Genomic DNA, 20324 nt, shown 5'->3' with positions numbered 1-20324 from the left:
AATATATTATTTTATTTAAAAAAATCACGCTAATTTTTCTATATAATATTTATAATTTACTTAGTTAACACCAACACATCATGTTTACCACACCTCTTTTAAGACAGTTTAAAGTTTGTATGAAAAGAAGATGAATTTGTATTGTAAAAAACCAGTCGTTTGAAAATTTATCTTTTTGTTAAAACAGGAGCCAAATGGGCTTTGACCAAAATTCTAGTTAATTTTTTATTTTATAAATGAGGACAATAAGTATAATATGGTCAAATGGTCAATCAATTATAATAATGCAATTATATCATACAATTTGATGTGTGATTAAACATTTTATTAGTCATTTTGTCCAACTACATCAATGGATAATCTAAAAATGAATATTCATGGTATGTAAATGATGAAATAAATAATAAAATAAAATTACAAAACAATTATACTCACAAAATCATAAGTTAAAATAACATCAAATGTATGAAAAACATAATAATTTAATGAAAATGAAAATGAAAGGAAGTTGTGTAATAATACATAGTTATCAACCTTTTTAAATAATCATAAAATAGTTAACAGTCTTATAAAATAGTGAAATGAAATTAAGCTTAAAAAAATTTACAGAAAATATATTTTATTTAACCAACGTCCATTGATTAAACACAATCATTATGATGTATAAGTATAAATTAATGTATAATATATTAAGTACAATAGGCAAAATGTTTTTATTTCTGGTACTTATTAGAAAACTTTACTTTGCATTAAATTAGGTTGACCTAATTATCTTAGTATACCTATTATCCTATTATCTATGTTAATTTTTTTTTTTAAATATAAAAAACAGGATATTGTTATTTTAATGGTAGTTAATAATTAATTAAAATTAAATTTATGAATTAAAATCTTGCTTTTTAATTAAAGAAATAAATCAAAATTTAACAATATATTGAACATAATAATCACATTGTGTTTTTGGTGCATCTGTCAATATTTTTACAACTAAGACATTTATGTCAGTAATAGCATGTGTTGTGTTGTTTAATAAATCTGAAAATGTTTTATAAAACATAGGATGTTGAGAGTTTTCATATATCCCTCCATCTCGTTTTCTTGCATATCTTCTATAATCACAGTTAAATTTCAATGCTATCTTCAAATCATCTTTATGAACTCCGTGAAAAACTGTATCCTGTAATAAATATTTTCAATAAAAATATACTGATAGAAAATAATGAAAATTCACAAACAGCAAGTTAACAACAGTTAATACTTCATAATAGGTACTACTTTCTTCTTCTAATTATCAAGTAAAACACTCCTACTTCCTAGCCAATATTAATAGGCATCTACATCCACAGATAGGAATAGGTTTTACTTCAATCACTCATTTCTAGTTTTTGACACAATTAAAATGATTTTTAATTAAATTTTGAAATAAATAAGCTTATAGGTGTTTATAGGTATGTACCACATTACAGTGTGTACATGATAAATGGAATCTGGTTTTATAGGTACATAATCTAAGGTACAAACGTACAGGTGCATAGTGTTTCACACTACCTACCTAGTTAGGGCGAACAAATTTCTTAAAAATATTTTATTCAACTCAGTTTTGTTAAAATATAATGTGTAACCTTGTTTGTTTTTATTAATAATTTATAAGACATAAAATAATAATAATAAAAAAAAATAACATCATTAACAAATATTAAATTATTTACCTATTACCTATAACCCATTTAGTTCATCTTGGTCATCGGTGATCGTTTCAATTACTATCTTATAAGCAGTACTTGATTTGGGGGGGGACGCGGGGGGACGGAGTCCCCCTTCTTTTTAATTTTTTTTTAGCGTACCCCTTCTATTTATTTGAAACGGAACGCTGGGAACGCAACATTTACTATAGAGAATTTGTAAATCATCAGTTTTTCTGATGCAAAATATACCTATAGGCTATAATCTATAGCCATAATATTTATACATTTGAATCGAAAATGAAAAAAAAAATTGATTGTTAAATTGCTAATAAATTGTATTATGTCCACATAAATATAAGCTATAAGCATATATCTGTGATTATGCCATAGATACATTTTATGAATTAAATTTTTATAAATCGTAAATCATAATATAAATGACGATATACGTAATATAATAGATGATGTGATAACTCGTCTTATCTCCAATTACCAAAGTATAATTATTAATACCATGGTTCATGGGCTTGTGAAAACAACGTTCATAGATAATAGATAATACTATAATAGAAGATAATAGAATTCTTCTATTATCTATGACGTCGTTGATTGACGGTTGTTGAAAAAATCAACTGTCATTCTACATTTTTACATTTATTACTCAAGATTTTAGTGTGAACATTGAAAAACCTTAAATTGTTTATTAACTCATAATTATTAGGAAAGTCTATTTTAAGAATTATAATAATTAGGTATAACGTATAACCTGTGTCATTTAAAAATTTTAATTTGTCATCAAAAAATTCATATCAGATTACCAGAAATTGAAAAATGGAATCTAAAAGAAAATGTACTGTACTTTCTTACTTCAAAAAGAAATTAAAACCAACCAATAACAATGAGGTATGAGCAAATGATTTATAGTTTTTAACCTTTATTATTTGAGTATAATCTTATTATTTTGTACCTGTTGCATTTTTATTATATTTAGTAATTGATTTATTATAACACAATTATCAACTTGATAGTATAGACTTGTTTGGTGTTCTTGTTTTATAGGAGACCTCTGTGAATACCCAAATGAATATTGAAAGTGTGTCAATGAATATTACACTGCCACTGGTAAGTAATATCAAATATTTTAATGTAATAATTTATGTTATAAAATAAATTATTTCTCATATCAATCATATGTAGATATTTTATTGTGTTGGTATTTGGATTAAATTAATAATAATAATTTTATTTATTTAATTTAATCTAAAGACAGGTGTATAATTAGAGTTAAATTTTACAAGTGTGTAATTACTAATTAGTGTTTAATTATTTCGAACAGCAAAACTGATTCTACAACCATAACACAGTCCGTGTTCTATATAAGAGATTGTTATGCTATAACTTGCCACATACAGTGTTTAAAAAAGAAATTTTCACAATTAAGTCTTCATAACAATCTTAAAATTATTTTTCATAATAGTTAATCTGCAATTGATTAACTATTAAACAGTGGGTAATTATTAAAAGCATGTATATTGTAATCATTAAACATTTTACACTATTCTGCCTACTTATTTAATTAGCTTTTAGTAGTATACAATATAATAATAATACTATTGAACATTTATAGCCAATAGTTATAATTTTGCTTTTGGATTTATATACATTTTTAAATTTTTAATTAAATTTATTAAGAGCTTGTGTATGAATTCCATTCATTTTACATTATTCTTGTGAAAATAAGTTCACATTTTCTCAGCTTTTAATTGCATGCAGAATATATTTTATACTAGGCAATGTTTTTTGAAAATATATGCTTTTATAGATCAAACTAAATAATTGGCTTGTTTGATAAAATGTATTATTGTATACTTATATTAAAATATATAACTATATGTCTATATATAATTTTTAGGGCAATATTACTGCAGAAAGTGGAAACTAAAGCATCAGAAAATGAAGTCTTTTTACCAAATACAGAATCACCAGATTGTTGGGACGATAAACAAGTGAAGTATTTTACAGAAGAATATTCATGGATTTTTTTCAATAAAAAAAAAATTGGTTGCAAAATATGTTCTAAGGCCAATTTTAATTTAACAAAACACCAAGGCACTCATGGTTCACAAGAATGGATGAATGGAGAAATATGTAAAGTTGGAGATGATTTTAAGAAACAGCAAACAAATTTAAGAAAAAAAATTTCAAAACATAAATCTTCTCAAAGCCATTTACACGCTGAACGTATAATTGAAAAACAAAAGTTGGAAATTATGCCAACTCAAGTATTAAAAACTTCATATATTGACATTGAAAATACAAAAAGAATATTCAGGACAGCATATACCATAGCAAAGAATCAAAGACCTTACACAGACATGCAAAATTTAGTGGATCTTCAAATAATTAATGGCTTGGATATGGGGAGAATTCTTCAAACAAATAAAGCATGTAGCAATATAATTGATCATATAACATTTGAAATGCGAAAGAAACTATGTCTTGACCTTTTGCATAACAAAAGAAAAATATGTATTATTGTTGACGAGTCTACAACGTTAAGCCAAAAGAGTATGTTGGTTATTTGTTTGAGATCTGCTGTATCCAATAACAATGATGTGATTACATACTTTTTTAATATTATTGAAGTTCAAAATACATCTGCTAATTCTATAAAAACTGCTATTTTAACTGATCTTTATGCACATGGGTTAACGGACGATTTTTTAAAAGAAAATTTGATAGCTTTTGTGAGCGACGGTGCTTCAAATATGTTGGGTAGATTGTCCGGTGTTGGTGTTCAGCTACAAAGCATATATCCTAACATTTTAATTTGGCATTGCTGTAACCATCGATTAGAATTAGCAGTATCTGATACATTAAAAGAAGTTCAAGGAACAAATCATTTCCAGTCATTCATAGAAAAAATATATGCATTGTATCATCAATCACCCAAAAACATGAATGAACTTAGTGAGTGTGCTGCTTCATTAGAAACGAAACTCTTACATATTGGTAAAATCTTCACAATTAGATGGGTTGCTTCTAGTGAAAAAACATTAAAAGCAGTTTGGAATAATTATGTGTCACTATCTGATCATTTTTCTAAAGCAGCTATTGATATAAAAAGAGACTCAAAAGAAAGATCTAAATATGTGGGCCTAAAACGTATTCTAACATCAGTAGAATTTATTATGAATCTAGGTAAATCGAGTATTTTTTGTTTTTAAATTACATTTTTAATTAACTTTCTTTGTATTTCAGGAATTATGTATGATGGGCTATCTGAACTTGCAGACTTATCGTTACAGTTGCAAGAGAGAAGTTTATCACTTTCAGCTGCAAATAGGGCTATAGAACGTACCATTAGAATATTTGATTCAATGGCTAATATATGTGGACCAAAAACACAAGAAGCTATGGATGCAGGGACACATTTTATGTTCAAAAATGTACAATTAATCACAAACAAATCAATTCCTAAAATTCAACATGGTCAGTTCTTTATGAGTTTAGCTAATAACTTGGGTACTAGACTATTTACTACTCAAGCAAATCATGTGTCTAAAAATAAAAATGGCTTTAAAAGTGAGTTTGATGAACTTTTAAAAGATTTGGATGTGTTAAATTCTAATTACTGGCCTGATAATGTTGATATTCTGTATGGAGATGACTGTGTTAGAAGATTAGTTACAAGGTTTCATTTAGATGAAAAAACTACGATCCGAGGATTCCGTGAGTTTAAAGATACAAAAGATTCCTCACAAATAAACGATCTACATCCTCTTTTGACTGCAGTCAGAACAATTGCAATTTCTTCCTCTGAATGTGAGAGATCATTCAGTGCGATGAACAACATAGTAACATCAAAAAGAAATGCTTTGACTACAGGGCATATATCTTCATTGGTTTTTCTTAACTGCATCGGACCTCCCATTCAGTTGTTCAAACCAGATCATTATGTTGAGACCTGGATTAAAAGTGGCAGAAGAAATGCAGATGAATTAAATTGTCCTAAAAGATCTTTTAAAGATGAAGATAAATCATATGACCATTTATGGACCTTATTTAATATGTAGTATTATGTCTTAAAAAAATAATTAACAAAAGAGTGTATTTTTCTTTTAAGTTTTAATATATGTTTGTATAACAAATTTATTTTTTTGGGATTATGGGTGGTTGAAGGGGGGTGTGGGGGGCTTTGCCCCCCACGGTAATGTGACGGTTAATTTTGTGTGGAACGCTTGTTCATCAAATATCTGCTGAGTCCCCCTTCTATTTTTTTTCCAAATCAAGCACTGCTTATAAGTTATAATGTAAAGTAATACTAATTATTTTGGTAGTTTGTGAAGTCGGTAGATGGCCAAGATCAACCGGACAGGTTATACTAAAGCATAAGTGCAAGTAGGACCAAAATTTATTTTTTCCTTAGGTATTAATTTATCTATTTAGACATTTTCCATAAAATACTTCTCCATAAGTCAGTAAATGGTTTGAAATATACCTATTATACAAATTTACATCAATATGTATATTAGTATAATGGGTATTTACTATCGTTAATGGAAATTTAATCAGGCTACCTACTAAACATTGTAAGAACAGTCCTAAAAGACTATATTTTCAATAATTTAAAATTAAAAAGGACAAAATTGGCTCAATAATTTAGAGCAAAAATAATTAGTTTCTTATTTGAAAAAATTAAGCTGATGTTGCCACAGGATATTCTTTTCTATCTTAGAAATCTAAGTACTGTACTTCATTGAAGAAAATATTTTTAGTGACTTATTGTCTAAAATATTTGAGAGAGCTAAGCCACCTTATCTAGCTGTGTCTACTACCGTCTATGCTACATAGATAGGCCACTATATAATGGTTAATACAATATCATATTATATTAATTCAACTATTATTCTTTTACATATTTTAATAGTATCCGTGTATTATACAAGGTGTGTACATAGCATAGTGCCACAGTATGAAGCACACATAATAATATGAAGACCACGAGTAGGTACCTATATAGGTATTAGGTACTTACTTCATAAGTGGACTGAATCATTTCACGCCTCAACATGAAACGGCCGTACGTGAATGGGTTTTGCACTCTTGAAATTCGACTGACGTGTGCTCCGTAAAACATCGATTCGACAAAATAATATTCATCGGCGTTTCTCGACGGCGACAGAGAGAACACCATATTGCTGCATGTATATGAAGGCACGGGGTCCCAATAGTCTGGCAAGTGATTCAACACAAAAGCCAACATTGAATTTGAATCGTCCATATTCGCGACTAAATCGAGAATAGCGTGTCAATCGTTGTTGTACGATATTGTTTTCCCGAAAAATAAAAATCGTAATTCGTCGGTTAGTTTGGGCGTCTGATGACGGTCGACGGTCGGATGGCGGAATACGGTCGTGGACGAAAGTAACGCACTAACGCAATAACACTGATTGGCGATTATCAAGGAAAAAAATATTAATTAAAATTTAAAATACTATGACGGCGGTGGGGACAGGGATGGAGTGACGATATTCGGACTGGACGACAGCGGTCCTAAACTCTTGGCTCAAAATAAACAAATAAAGATCTATTTTTAATTTAATCATGATAAACACGACTTATTATACCGTCTCCGTTAGGGAAAACCTGAGGTGTTGGCGGTTTTTGGATCGTCTGTAGTCTGTACTTCGTAATGTTTGTATGTTTGTACGACGTTACGTCATTCTCGTATCTCAGCATGTGTATTGTGTACACCATTTTGAATTGTCTATAATTGTGGCTTGTGTAGACAGTATCATAGAAAAAGCCATTGAAATGTTACTATTTATGCTAAAAAAATGCATTTTAACCATGAAAATGCTAGTAAAAAATGACTTGGAAATATAAAATGTCTGCTGAAAATAATTTTTAGTTTCGAAAAATTACTCATTAAAAAATAGGTACATTTTTTATGTTCAAATAAATTAATTCTTAAATAAAACATCTAAATACAATTTAATATCGATTCTATAATTCATATTTTATACAAGACAATAAATTAAAAACTGTTTTATTAAATTTTATTTACCTATTTACAAATTAATATACTTGTAAAAAATATATATAATTTGCATTATGTAGTGTACTTTCACATTTAAGAAATATTTACCGATAAGACGACAACATTTCACCGTAGGTAGAAGCAAAAATAAAATATATCCATAGTACCTAATTTTACATTAAATTGATAAATACATAGGTAGGTACGCATTTGTTCTAAAAATATCGAAAAACTCATGAAATTAACAAAAATTAATTATAAAAATTAAGATAGGCAAGTGTAAAGTGGGTAATGTTCTGCTGTACAGAAGGTTATGGATATCGGAGTGAACCTCGGACATATGGAGAGTACCTTGGTCACTATAATGGACGTGTTAAATTTGAATGCAATAATAGGTATCATTGTATACGAAAAACAATTCTGAACGCAGATGATTTGTCTTGAAAACAAATTTATTAGTTTTATGTCTCTCCTAAACAGTATCTATGTGATTTTATAGTTATGCGGTATTTCGATAGTTTTTTAATGGCATTTAGAAAAACTTCAGGGGAACTCTGTATTAAACTTTGAATCCTTAGCTATAAATAAAAACATGTAATACATTTTTAACTAAAAATTCTTACGATTATTAATAATATTATACAATAGGACTATAGGAGTAACCAACTGGCTAAATAGCGTACGCAGGATTTTTCAATGGTGAGGGGAGAGTCTTAAAAATAAATAATTACTCAGTTTCTAGAGAATTATAAAATTGAAAAATATTAAATAAAGTGAGTGCTTTTTTATTTCTTACTTGTATTAAGAATAAATATGACAAATTTTTTGTAGCGGAGATCCAAATTTTACCAAAGAAGTTACCAATAAACAGCCTACCTATTTATTACTCTATAGTCCACACATAAACATACCTATACTATTATAATTTTATAATTTTATAGATTTATTTGTTTTTATCTAACCTAATTTTTAATTTTTTTTAATTTTTACTGTAAGATATATTCTATGTTTTAGGTAAATATGTATGTTCTAATCTATTGTATTCCAGTGTACTGCAGTCAAACGCGATAAAAAAAAAAATTAAGAATTAAACATACAAACAATTTATATATTACATATATGAAAAAAAAACTCAACAAAAGTAATGGACAATGAAATACATTTTTATTTGGTTCAGCGGCTGAACTTCAGCCTAATAATTGAAATCGCTTAGATGATGTTTTTGCAAATTGATTTTCGAATTTCAAATTCGGAATAATCTAATCACTAGTATAACTAGAAATTGTCGTCCGTAGTCTACTTGAAATCGACCTTACCACGTTATTTTTTATTTTACCCCTCCCCCCTTTAAAAATACCCTATTAACAGTATATTAAAAAAGAGTATTTAAAATTTTTACAAAATTATATTTTTGGAGAAATTCAAATCAAAAAATCAAAAATGAGGAATAGTCAATCTCAAGCAGACTTGACCGTAAATTCAAATCTGTTTTCAGAATTCTTGTAGCTTCATTATATCAATCGGTACATTAGATATAGAACATGTTTAAAATCATATGTTGCACGTGTTACCGCTTTCAATACCCATAACCAAAAATATTTGCATAAAGCTTTAGGCTATATATAGAATATTGGGCACCAAACATTTCGGCCTCGTGATAACAGGAATCATTATTATCATGAAATAAACGATGTCCCCTTATATGTTTATTTATTCGTTTTAATGACCTTATTACCTATAACCTAATTAGTACATTAATAAATAAGGTACTTGTTTATTCTTTAATTACTTAATATAAATCTGATTATTATTAATGTGGTAGTAGTAATTATCTTTCAACAGGAGAATAAATTACCTAATGTTTTATTACAATATTTATGAGACCGATAGAAAAATATTATAATTCATAGAAATTTTTCAAACAAACGAGTGTAATAAAAAAAAATCTCTGTTAGTTCCTCCAAAACTTCTATAGGGTTACAACTTATAAGTAAGTAATTTTTAACTTTTACAATTATTTAACTTATATATTACTATATAACTTTTTTATAAAAAAAACATTTCAGTTTAAAAAATATATATATATTGGCAGTTACAGGGACTGCCGTTAAAAGTGAAAACTTAGAACTTTTAGTTCTGAATTTTAAATTTCATAATTTTTTAATTAAAATATCACCATCAATCTGGTTTTACATCTATTAACACTCCGAGCAATAATTATAATATATATATTATGCATGTTTATTTTTTTTTTTGTTTTTACTTTTTTGTGTTTGTGTACAGCGTAACTTGTTAGATTCTGAACGAAGTGATGAATGTATTGATGTTACAATGATGTCTGTGTTTTTTTACCACTAGATATTCCAAATTTCAAGTTCGTACGTTGAGTGGTTTTTGAGACAATCTTGATGAGGAATTATTTAGAATAGTATATAAATATAAATTAATAATAATAATTGTTTTTTTTTTTACTTAGCCAACTAATTTTATCAACAATGTAAATAATAATAATAATAATGATAATGTTTGTTTTTTTTGTTACTATGTATGGCAACGACTGTTATATAGAAACGGCTGCGTGATTCTGAATTTAATATAAATGTCCATTAAAAAGTTCGCATTTTTTCATTTATAACTTAATTTCTAAACGTTCGATTTTGACGATTTTTACAAAAGCACGTTATACATAATATTTCTGATGATTTGGAGTTTTTCGTATTTATAAGTTTGAATTCACACGCTGAGGCGCTGTGATTAAATATCGCGCGTGGTCATACGGCGGGAATAATGTTGGTTGCTCGCGGCAACGTTTCAGAAGCTTTGACAAGAAATTCTAAGTAACTTTTATTTTTTATACTTTATCTTAATATTTTAAGAATTGAGTATTATATTTCTCAAAAAATAGTAATTTAGACATTTTTCACAAGTTAGTAGTTTATTAAATCTAAAATTTTGGGTCTATCGATTTTTTTTTTTTCATGAATAAGTTTGATAAAAAAATTGTTTGTGTTTAGCCACATATTTTTGTTCTACAGTGGTGAACAACTTTTTTTATCCACAATCTACAAACATTTATACTTAAGTATTACTCATTGTAAATAACATTTTACAATTAAATAAATCAATATATTTTATTAAAATACTTCAATACTTGTAAAATTATTATAAACGCTTAACAGTATTTAATACAACTTTTGAAATTTAAGAGCATAAACATAATATTAAAAAAATCTGCCAATTTCAAGACAACATACTATTTACAACCGAGAAGAAATCATCAAACGGAAGTACAACGAGACTATGAAAATTGTATAATAAGATTTATTTAAAAGCAAAATATACCAAGTATTAAAATGTGCACTTATCATTTTTGTAAATTGGATTATTGCAATAGTCATGTCACTCAAACACTGTGAAATGAAAAGGAAAAAAAACTGTTTAATGATAAAATATTGGATAGTTTTTAATTACAATTTTTTTGTGGTTTTTTTTTATATAAGTATTTATATATAAAAAGAAAATTTGAACCGTTTTTTAACGCTGTATTTCACTTGATTCAAAGTAACTACTCACAGTTACAAAGAATGTCTACAGAAAATCGGTCATATCTTGTGGCATATCGAGCACTTGAGTGTTGTAATATGATTCAATATCCTTCATAGTTCTTTTGTCGTCATCAGTGATAAAATTAATGGTGGCTCTATAACGACCGGAATACCAACGTTTAACCCTATAAATGTAGTTTTCGCGATTGGAAGGCAAATTATAATTGATAACCGCTGAAACACCACAAAAATTGCTTCGAGCGAAATAATCAGTGGTAATTAGAACACGACTAGCACCAGAATTGAATTGACGCATAATTAGCTTACATCGACGTTGGCTCATTCCTTTATGCATAGCTGAGACAATAAATGTTTTCAAATGCATATTTTCAGCCAACCACTCTACCTTACGATGTGTGTTACAGAAGATCACAACCTGGGTGAAACTAAGAGTGTCAAATAAATCACATAAAGTGTCAAACTTCCATTCTTCTTTGGTAACATTAATGTAAAACTGTTTAATATCTAAATAAATAAAAATTAATTAATTAAGGAAATAGACTTAAAAAACTAAGGACAATCATACAAACCTTTCAATATCAGTTCTTCGTTTTGAACGAAAATGCGTATTGGTTTTCGCATGAAGTGAGTGCTCACATTCAAAACGTCCTCGCGAATGGTACTAGACAATTTAATGACCTGAATATCTTTTTCGAGGAATTTGAACACCTCTTTAATTTGATATTTCCTTTCGAAACCTTGAGACAACATTTCATTAACTTCGTTCAACACAAATATCTTGATAAATTGAGTTCGTAGTGATTTTCTAGCAATCATATCATAAACACGGCCAAGAGTTCCTACCACTACATGGGATCCAGTATCCAGCTTACGCATGTCATCACGAATCTTTGTACCGCCAATGCAAGCATGACAATCTACTTTCATGAAATAACCCAAAGCAATAACCATCTAAAAACAATATTATATTGTAAACAGCTCATCTAACCAAACAAATAGGCTTACCTTTTGAATCTGTTTTACCAATTCACGTGTTGGTGCCAAAATAAGTGCTTGGCACTCATTCAAACTTATATCAATTCGTTGGAGAATAGAAATTGAAAAAGTAACTGTCTTTCCAGTACCATATTGGGCCTGAGCAATGACATCATGTCCCTTAATGCACGGCAAAATAGCACGTTGTTGAATAGCTGTTGGCTTTTCATAACCATATGCATAGATACCACGCAACAATTCTTCTTTTAAATTCATCTCATCAAAGTTATCCACCACTTCATTCCAGTCCGACTCAATAGTTCCACTAAAGTCCATGCCGGATGGTCCCGAGTAGTTATTGGTTTCACTAGGAGGTCCATTTTTCGTCTCATTAGAATTCATTATTTTTAAAATATTCTGAAAGCAATGAAATTAAAATTAAAAAAACTACACAAAATATTTTGAAAAAATGCAAAAGATTTAATTCTCACAAATATTTTGTAAATACTAAAAAAAGTATAACTCAAAAATTAATATAGGTAGGCATATAAGTATAACAATTTTTTGTCATTTAATGATAAACTATATCTTAATAAATTACAGAATTAAAAAATACTTATCTAAAATTAATACAGTTAAAATAACAACAATGTAAAATAATTTTATTGTATATAATTTATTAATTGGTTATAAATTATAATATAACAAAAATAATACACTAATGCAATATTAATAAAAATAGTTTGAAGTAACTACAAAACAATAGACGAAAATTAACATACAATACATTTAACAATGAATTATTGTTATACCTGTAATAACAAAACTTTTCAAGGATTCTGACACTATAAGAATATAATTTTAATTAATTTAAACACATACTTTATTAAAATTAAAAATCACCACTCATCATCTAATACGGTTAACTATCCAATTGATAATATTTATTAACAAAAATTTATCGATGTATCTAAATAATAATTTTTAATATTAATTATTTATCATCAAATTTTTAAAATCCAATCAGTTTCATACTTAGCATATTAAGCTAGTATTTTATAAGGTTATTTTAAATTAACATACATAAAAAATTAATAATATAATCTTCTTAATACAATTTTCTTCTAATATATAAAATTCTCGTGTCACAGTGTTAGTTATCGAACTCCTTCGAAACGACTTGACCGATTTTCATGAAATTTTCTGTGTATATTTGATAGGTCTGAGAATACGTTTAAGGCTAATTCAAAAAGGGGATTGACCACCCCCAGGAGGTGCTCAAACAGGAATTTTGAGATTTACGATAGAAATTTTTGTTTATAAATGGTTGCTATGGGGGTTATAAGATTTGAGAATAATATTAATTTATTAGTGGTTGCCATTGGTAATATATAATAAAATAAATATAATTAATGTAATTAATTGAACAAAGAACCATTTACGACCGCATTATGCTCGCAGTTTTAGCAGGACAAGGTGGGTTCTTCTTTTTGGATGCACCAGGTGGAACTGGCAAAACATTTTTTATTTCGATAATTCTCGACAAAATACGATCAAATAATGGCATCGCATTGGCCGTTGCTTCATCGAGCATTGCGGAAACTTTATTGGATGGAGGCAGAACAACAGTACAGCATATTAAATATTTAAGCTGCCACTTAATATTCAAAATAACTCTGACGCAGTGTGTAACATAAAAAAAACAATCGTCCATGGCCACAATGCTGAAACAGTGTAAAATTATCATCTGAGATGAATGTACTATGGCACACAAGCATTCGCTCGAGGCATTGAACAGGACATTGAAAGATATTAAAACAACGACAAGCCATTTGGCGGCACTCTGTTAGTCCTTTCAGGTGATTTCAGACAAACACTTCTCGTCATTCCATGTTCAACATACGCTGATGAGATCAACGCTTGCTTAAAATCATCTTCATGGTGGCGTAATATTGAAAAAGTACAGCTGAAAGTAAATATGCGCGTTAAAATTATCCAAGATCCATCCGCTGAAACATTCTCAAAACAACTCTTAGATATCGGCGATGGAAAAGTTACTATAGATGAAACTGGATGCGTAAAATTACCGACCGATTTCTGCACAATCATTAATTCGAAAGATGCTCTCATTGAACAAATATTTCCCGATGTGCACATACAGTATATAAATCATGAGTGGCTTGCAGAAAAAGAAATTTTATCGCCAAAAAATGTGGACGTTGACGATTTCAATCTGAAGATACAACAGTTTTTGCCAGGAAACTTGGTATCATACAAATCTATTGATATAGTTTGCGATGCAAGCGAAGCTGCAAATTTTCCAACAGAGATTTTGAACTCACTAGATTTGCCTGGCATACCACTGCATAATTTACAATTGAACGTTGGATTTCCGATTATTTTGCTACGTAATTTGAACCCTCTATGACTGTGCAACGGTACGCGATTAGTCATTAAAAAAATAATGAAAAACGTTATTGAAGCCAGCATTTTAAATGGCAAGTTCAGAGGTGAAAATATATTAATACCACGAATCCCTATTATACCTACAGATGTGCCAATTCAATTTAAACGTTATCAATTTCCGATTATATTGGCATTTGCAATGATTATCAATAAGTCCCAAGGCCAAACGATGTCTGTTTGTGGCTTAGATTTGAGCACACCATGTTTTTCACACGGACAATTATACGTGGCATGCTCTCGAGTGGGTAAACATCCAGTTTGTTTGTGTTAGCTAAAGATGGGCTAATAAAAAATATTGTTCACGCTATAGCATTAAGAAATTTATATTGTTTGTTAATGCTATAGCGTGAACAATATTTTTAAATATAATTTTGAGAAATAAATTATAATAAATTAAAAAAATTAATGTTTGGTGTTTTGTTATTTGTTAATTGGCTCCCATGATCTTTGCTTCCATGGCTGAGTTGCACTTATTGCTGTGAGTTACACCAAAAATGAGTTGAACAATCATAATTTTTTTGTGATTTTTTCGGGCCACGAAGTGCACAGGATCAGCTATATTATATATAAATGAATGTTTGTGTGCAGATCTGTGGGAAGAAGAAAGGCTAATTTAAAAAGGGTTAAATTTGGTATTTTTATTCATCGAATTTTACTACGTTAAGGTTAGGTTAAGCTTATGTATTAATTAATTATATTAATCCACCGTATTATGTCAAACTTGGTATAACTTTGATCTTTATTAGAATTAAATCATACACTTGCATACAAACAGCTCTAGGTCCGCGATCTACAGCAGGTAGATTGCCTACCTGATAATATAGTGTTGCGAATCAGAATTTTTATTCCAGGCAACAGAAAACTTAAGATAAATCTAGAACATCATCTACCGAATATTAAATAACGAATTGAACAAAGTTTGAGTCATATAGAGTTGATATATTTAACGAGCAACGAAGTGCACGGGATCAGCTAGTAGATATATATATATATAATTTACACAGGATCCATACATTGTTATAATATTTGAAGTCCATTATATTAACAATCAATAGGTATTATAATTAGGTATTCAGTAAAATTATAATAATAAGTAAATGTTGTTTTCTCTAACACAAAGTTAGTAACAGATAATATTAATTAAAATTGCTATAGTAAATTGTTAACAAATTTTAAAATATAAGAAATACTATTACACATACATAACATTAATATTTATAATAAGACTAATATGGTAACATAACGAACATATTTACTTTGAACCAATAATGAATTTGAACCAAAACGAAGAAATGTACCTTAAAAGAACACATTTTGATAATCAAAAAATGTAGAAAATGAGTAAAGTAAATGTGATTTGCCAAGAAGAAATCGGAAATCTCCAAAAACTTGTGTAAGCGCATCACTTTAAAATGCTTTTTTATTGCACACTTAATATGTGATGAAAATAAATTTTTTATTTATTTATTTGTATTTTCAGTGAGTTTGTCAGGTTATATTATTATAGCCATTCCGTTTGGAGTTGTCCGTGAGACTCTTATGATTATGTGAGCAGTATATTATCAGGTAGGAAATCCACCTGTTGTAGATTGTGAACTCCGCGAGATGTGTACCTAAGTTTATAATTTCTAACCTATAAGTTTCAAAGTTATATCAATTTTTTTTATTACAGTGGATTAGATGAAATAATGTGCTGTCTCGTGGATTTTTATATGGTTGGTAAAACAATTTGACTTTGTTAACACATTCACCACTTTATTATTATAACTAATGATTATTAAAAACTAATAGTAACCATTTATAAACAAAAATATTGGTTCATCTTAAATCTCAAAATCCTGTTTTAGATTTTTAGCGCCTACAAAAATTAGGGTTTTCTCCAAGCCATTACGACAGAAACCTTCGTGATATACTATTTCGTTTAAAAAAAAATCAAGAAGATCTGATAACTAGTTTCAGAGTTTACCCTAGCGAGTATATCTTCAAAAATTTGTATTCGTCAGATCAATTCGATAATAGACTACCAGCCAAATGAAATACTTGACCTTGGACTTTAAACGTTGGCATAAAATTACCTTAAACTATTTTAAGACTTTTAAAGTTTTAAATGATGTCATTTGAAAAACATTATTATAACAACGTATGTTACGTTTGAATTCTCTTTTTTAGGATGATCGCCTATAAGGAGAGAATTCAATGGTTCAGTAGGGGCAAAAATGTCTTCTAATTTAATTTTTCCATTTAAACAACACATTCCTTTAGATTCTTCATTCCATTTTGGAGCTAAACAATATTGACAAACATAATTGCACCTAATGAAACCATATTATCATTTTTCACATTTTTGTATTCAATAGTAAAACAGTTCAAATGTATAAATCAAAATATTAAAAAGCAATAGGTAGTATATTAAATTGTTTCAATTTAATTATACATTTTTTATTTCTAATTGAAAACCATCCAATATGAAAGATTGAGAGGGTAGGTATTAAAAAAAAAAAAAACAACTCTATAATAGTAAAATTTTTTATTCAACATTAAATTTATATTATTTATCAATAAAAAAAATTAATATAATATTACAGTTTACAATACAGTTGTACTTATATAACATTTAATAAATTGTATTTAATTAATAAAAAAATAAAAATAAATAATAATTTTGAGAAATACATAAATACATAATATTTATTTAATTAAATGTGGTACTACAATTATTATTATTATACCTACCTACCTACTAATCAATACCTATTGGCATTGGCTATTTTACATTATGTCTTCACTAATTATTAATTAGTAAATTTATTATAATAATTTCAAATGTGTTAAAATAATAGCCCGTTAAAGTATAGATAGTTAAAACTGTAGGTACTTTATAATATATTATTATGATAATATAATATGTTATGAATTTTATAATTTAAAATATAATGTCAACTGTTAACATGATGTTATACAAGTATTATCATCTAGTTATTATTTATTATTTAATATGTACACTAACAAAAACATGCATATTTTCGATTAAGTGAAAATAACTATATTTGTTTTTGTTTATTAATATTTATGTATCGATATGACGTAAGTACAGTTATAGAGTCGAATAATATTAATAGGTACATTTAAATATAATAGGTACAGTTTATTTAAAATCAACCACGTATTGGATATAATAATCACTTTGAGTCTTTGTTGTACCAGGTATTTTATTGACAACCAACACGCAACCATTGTTAAATGAAGACAGGTTGGAAACAGCGCTCTGGATATTGGAATAAAAGAGAGGATGCTTATTTGTAGCTTCACACCTATATCTATATATTCGATTATATCTTCGATAATCACACGTATATTTTAAAGCTGTTTCTAAGTCATTTTCTTGTACAACATGAAACACAGTCTCCTCCTGTAATACGAAATGTAATATCTAGTGATGTGGTAAACTATCGTCTACGGTCTGCCGTAGGTCGTAGAGCAAAATATAACTTAGTCAACAGTGGCGTATCCAGGGGGGGGGGTTGAGGGAGGTCTCTTTTTACTTACACTAATATTTTAACACATTTTGTGTGTGTAACTCCCATTAAATTAATTACAAAATATCTAATTTGAAAATCATTGCAGGAAATGTTAGTAGAATGAAAACAGATAACATTGCGATAAATATCATCTTCAGTAATAAGCCATATGGATTATAGATGTCATATTGTCTTATATTTTATAATATAGATAATGCATTAAGTTAAAAAAATATTTATTTTTCATAATTGTAATATTATATTGATATTGATAATTATTCGGCGAATATATGATATATAAGTATTATTAACTATTAAGTCTATGCTACATAAATATATATATATATTGAACTTCGAAAACCATGTTTAGAAATATTTTTATGCACAATTCAATTTTTTATAGAAATTAGTAATAATTAAATAAGTTTTAATTTTTATTGGATGTGATTATTATCTCGCTTATAAATATTATAGACAACCGAATGTTATTGTTTACCTATGTGTTATGCAGACATGCAGTGTATTTATGCGAGAAATAGAGAAGTAAATGATTGTATGATCAGTAGTATAAATGAGTGCATTGAAAAAATTTCAAATCTATGCAGTATAAAATGCACAATGTTTGCATAAATTCACAGCTCTAGTTATGATGTAGATATTGATGTATTATTGTAATTTGTGAGAATCTACCTATTATTTTTTTTGAAACAAATACCTAACCTAATTTAACCTAACTATGATGTATTCAATATAAAAATTTATACTTTTTTCTTACCTCTAAATTATTGTTTAGCATTTCTTGTCGTAACTTGAATCGACCATACTGAAAAGGATTTTGCACTCTCCTAATACTATTTATGTTTAATAACGTTGAATTAAACATTGTTTTTATACGCTCTGATTCTACACTTTGGTCTTGTACATCAAATAAAACATAACTTTTAGTGTAAGTGCTTACTGGTTCCCAATCACTGGGTACGTTTTCCAACACAAATGATAGCATTGAACTCATGGTTATATACTTAAATGTATCTGAAAATGAATGGTTGATTTATTTAACTGTGTGTTTCTATCCAATTGTGCATCGTACATATTATTTTTGAGGGTTAATGGAACATTAGAACGAGTGTTAATAGTTATTATTTATGACTTATTAGTTTATTGTTCATTTGGACGACAATTCTGAGCAGTATCTATAGTCTATACTACTTTACTTGCCAAATATCATTTTTAATATTTTGATTTATCATTTATACATTTGAATATTGTTTGATTTGATACCATCAGTATTTATAATATTAGTTGCTTTTTTCATGATTTCTCGAAATAGCTATGTATGTTTTTGACGTATTGGTGAACTAAAATAATGACCTAATCTAACCAAAGCATAATCTTTTGTACAATAGTTACGTGTATTTTTATGAACTCATAAAAAATGAAAATGCTAAAAATTAAGACTTCTATAGAAAATTATAAGTTGTTTATCATTAATAACGATATTTTATCCTTTAGTATAATATCGAATGGTGTTTATAGTTTCGTTTTGGTAATAGCTTTAGTTTTTGAAGTATGATATGAATTGATTGTTATGAGGTTATAATATGTTTTTAAACACCTCAGATATATTTAGAATAAACCATATAATAATTCTATATATCTGTATAGGCACACAGTTGTTTGCCATATTATTATCATTGTATTATCATTAATTATGAATAGTAAATGAGTACTATTAATAATAAATAAATATTAAATGGAATTATTCTTTCTGAACTTGACAGAGTTTAAATTAAAGTTACGTTACTTATAAACGTACATTATATTTAAGTCATAAAATGTCAAATGAATTATAGTTAGTTAATAATTAATAAATAAACATGAACTATGCAATAATATAACAACAGTAATAATTAATATTATACATCATAATGCTAATAGGTATAATAATTAAAATTGAACTTTAACAATGTGTGATACTTTTGTTCGCTCTTTCTCCTGTCTGATAAAAATAATCAAACGTCAATACAAGTAGGTATAATATTATTAATATGCAGATACAAATATTATTACT

At 27.7% G+C, this 20324-nt stretch overlaps 4 protein-coding genes across 4 annotated transcripts; 1 reads left to right on the top strand and 3 right to left on the bottom strand.

Annotated features, from left to right (window-relative positions):
- Positions 1-876: 876 nt before the first annotated feature.
- On the bottom strand, positions 877-7438 carry LOC126549221 (uncharacterized). Its single transcript, XM_050197797.1, has 2 exons — positions 6724-7438; positions 877-1177 (listed from the first exon to the last, which is right to left on the bottom strand). The coding sequence occupies exons 1-2, from the start codon at positions 6967-6969 to the stop codon at positions 917-919; spliced, it is 507 nt and encodes a 168-aa protein (XP_050053754.1). The 5' UTR covers positions 6970-7438; the 3' UTR covers positions 877-916.
- LOC126549220 (E3 SUMO-protein ligase KIAA1586-like) lies at positions 2313-5982 on the top strand. Its single transcript, XM_050197796.1, has 5 exons — positions 2313-2588; positions 2745-2807; positions 3022-3195; positions 3598-4886; positions 4947-5982. Exons 4-5 carry the CDS (start codon positions 3818-3820, stop codon positions 5759-5761), a joined length of 1884 nt encoding a protein of 627 aa, XP_050053753.1. The 5' UTR covers positions 2313-2588; positions 2745-2807; positions 3022-3195; positions 3598-3817; the 3' UTR covers positions 5762-5982.
- A 3484-nt stretch (positions 7439-10922) lies between the features above and the next one.
- On the bottom strand, positions 10923-12711 carry LOC126555920 (eukaryotic initiation factor 4A-like). The gene is made up of 3 exons (XM_050210996.1): positions 12300-12711; positions 11864-12245; positions 10923-11798 (listed from the first exon to the last, which is right to left on the bottom strand). Exons 1-3 carry the CDS (start codon positions 12669-12671, stop codon positions 11317-11319), a joined length of 1236 nt encoding a protein of 411 aa, XP_050066953.1. The 5' UTR covers positions 12672-12711; the 3' UTR covers positions 10923-11316.
- A 4869-nt stretch (positions 12712-17580) lies between these two features.
- LOC126548933 (uncharacterized) lies at positions 17581-19661 on the bottom strand. The gene is made up of 2 exons (XM_050197033.1): positions 19029-19661; positions 17581-18144 (listed from the first exon to the last, which is right to left on the bottom strand). The coding sequence occupies exons 1-2, from the start codon at positions 19263-19265 to the stop codon at positions 17881-17883; spliced, it is 501 nt and encodes a 166-aa protein (XP_050052990.1). The 5' UTR covers positions 19266-19661; the 3' UTR covers positions 17581-17880.
- Positions 19662-20324: the final 663 nt, after the last annotated feature.

This window comes from Aphis gossypii, chromosome 1 (assembly GCF_020184175.1).
Source record: "Aphis gossypii isolate Hap1 chromosome 1, ASM2018417v2, whole genome shotgun sequence".
NCBI classification, from domain to species: domain Eukaryota; kingdom Metazoa; phylum Arthropoda; class Insecta; order Hemiptera; family Aphididae; genus Aphis; species Aphis gossypii.
The sequence above is the reverse complement of the archived record's forward strand: the minus strand, read 5'-3'. Positions and strand labels throughout refer to the sequence as shown.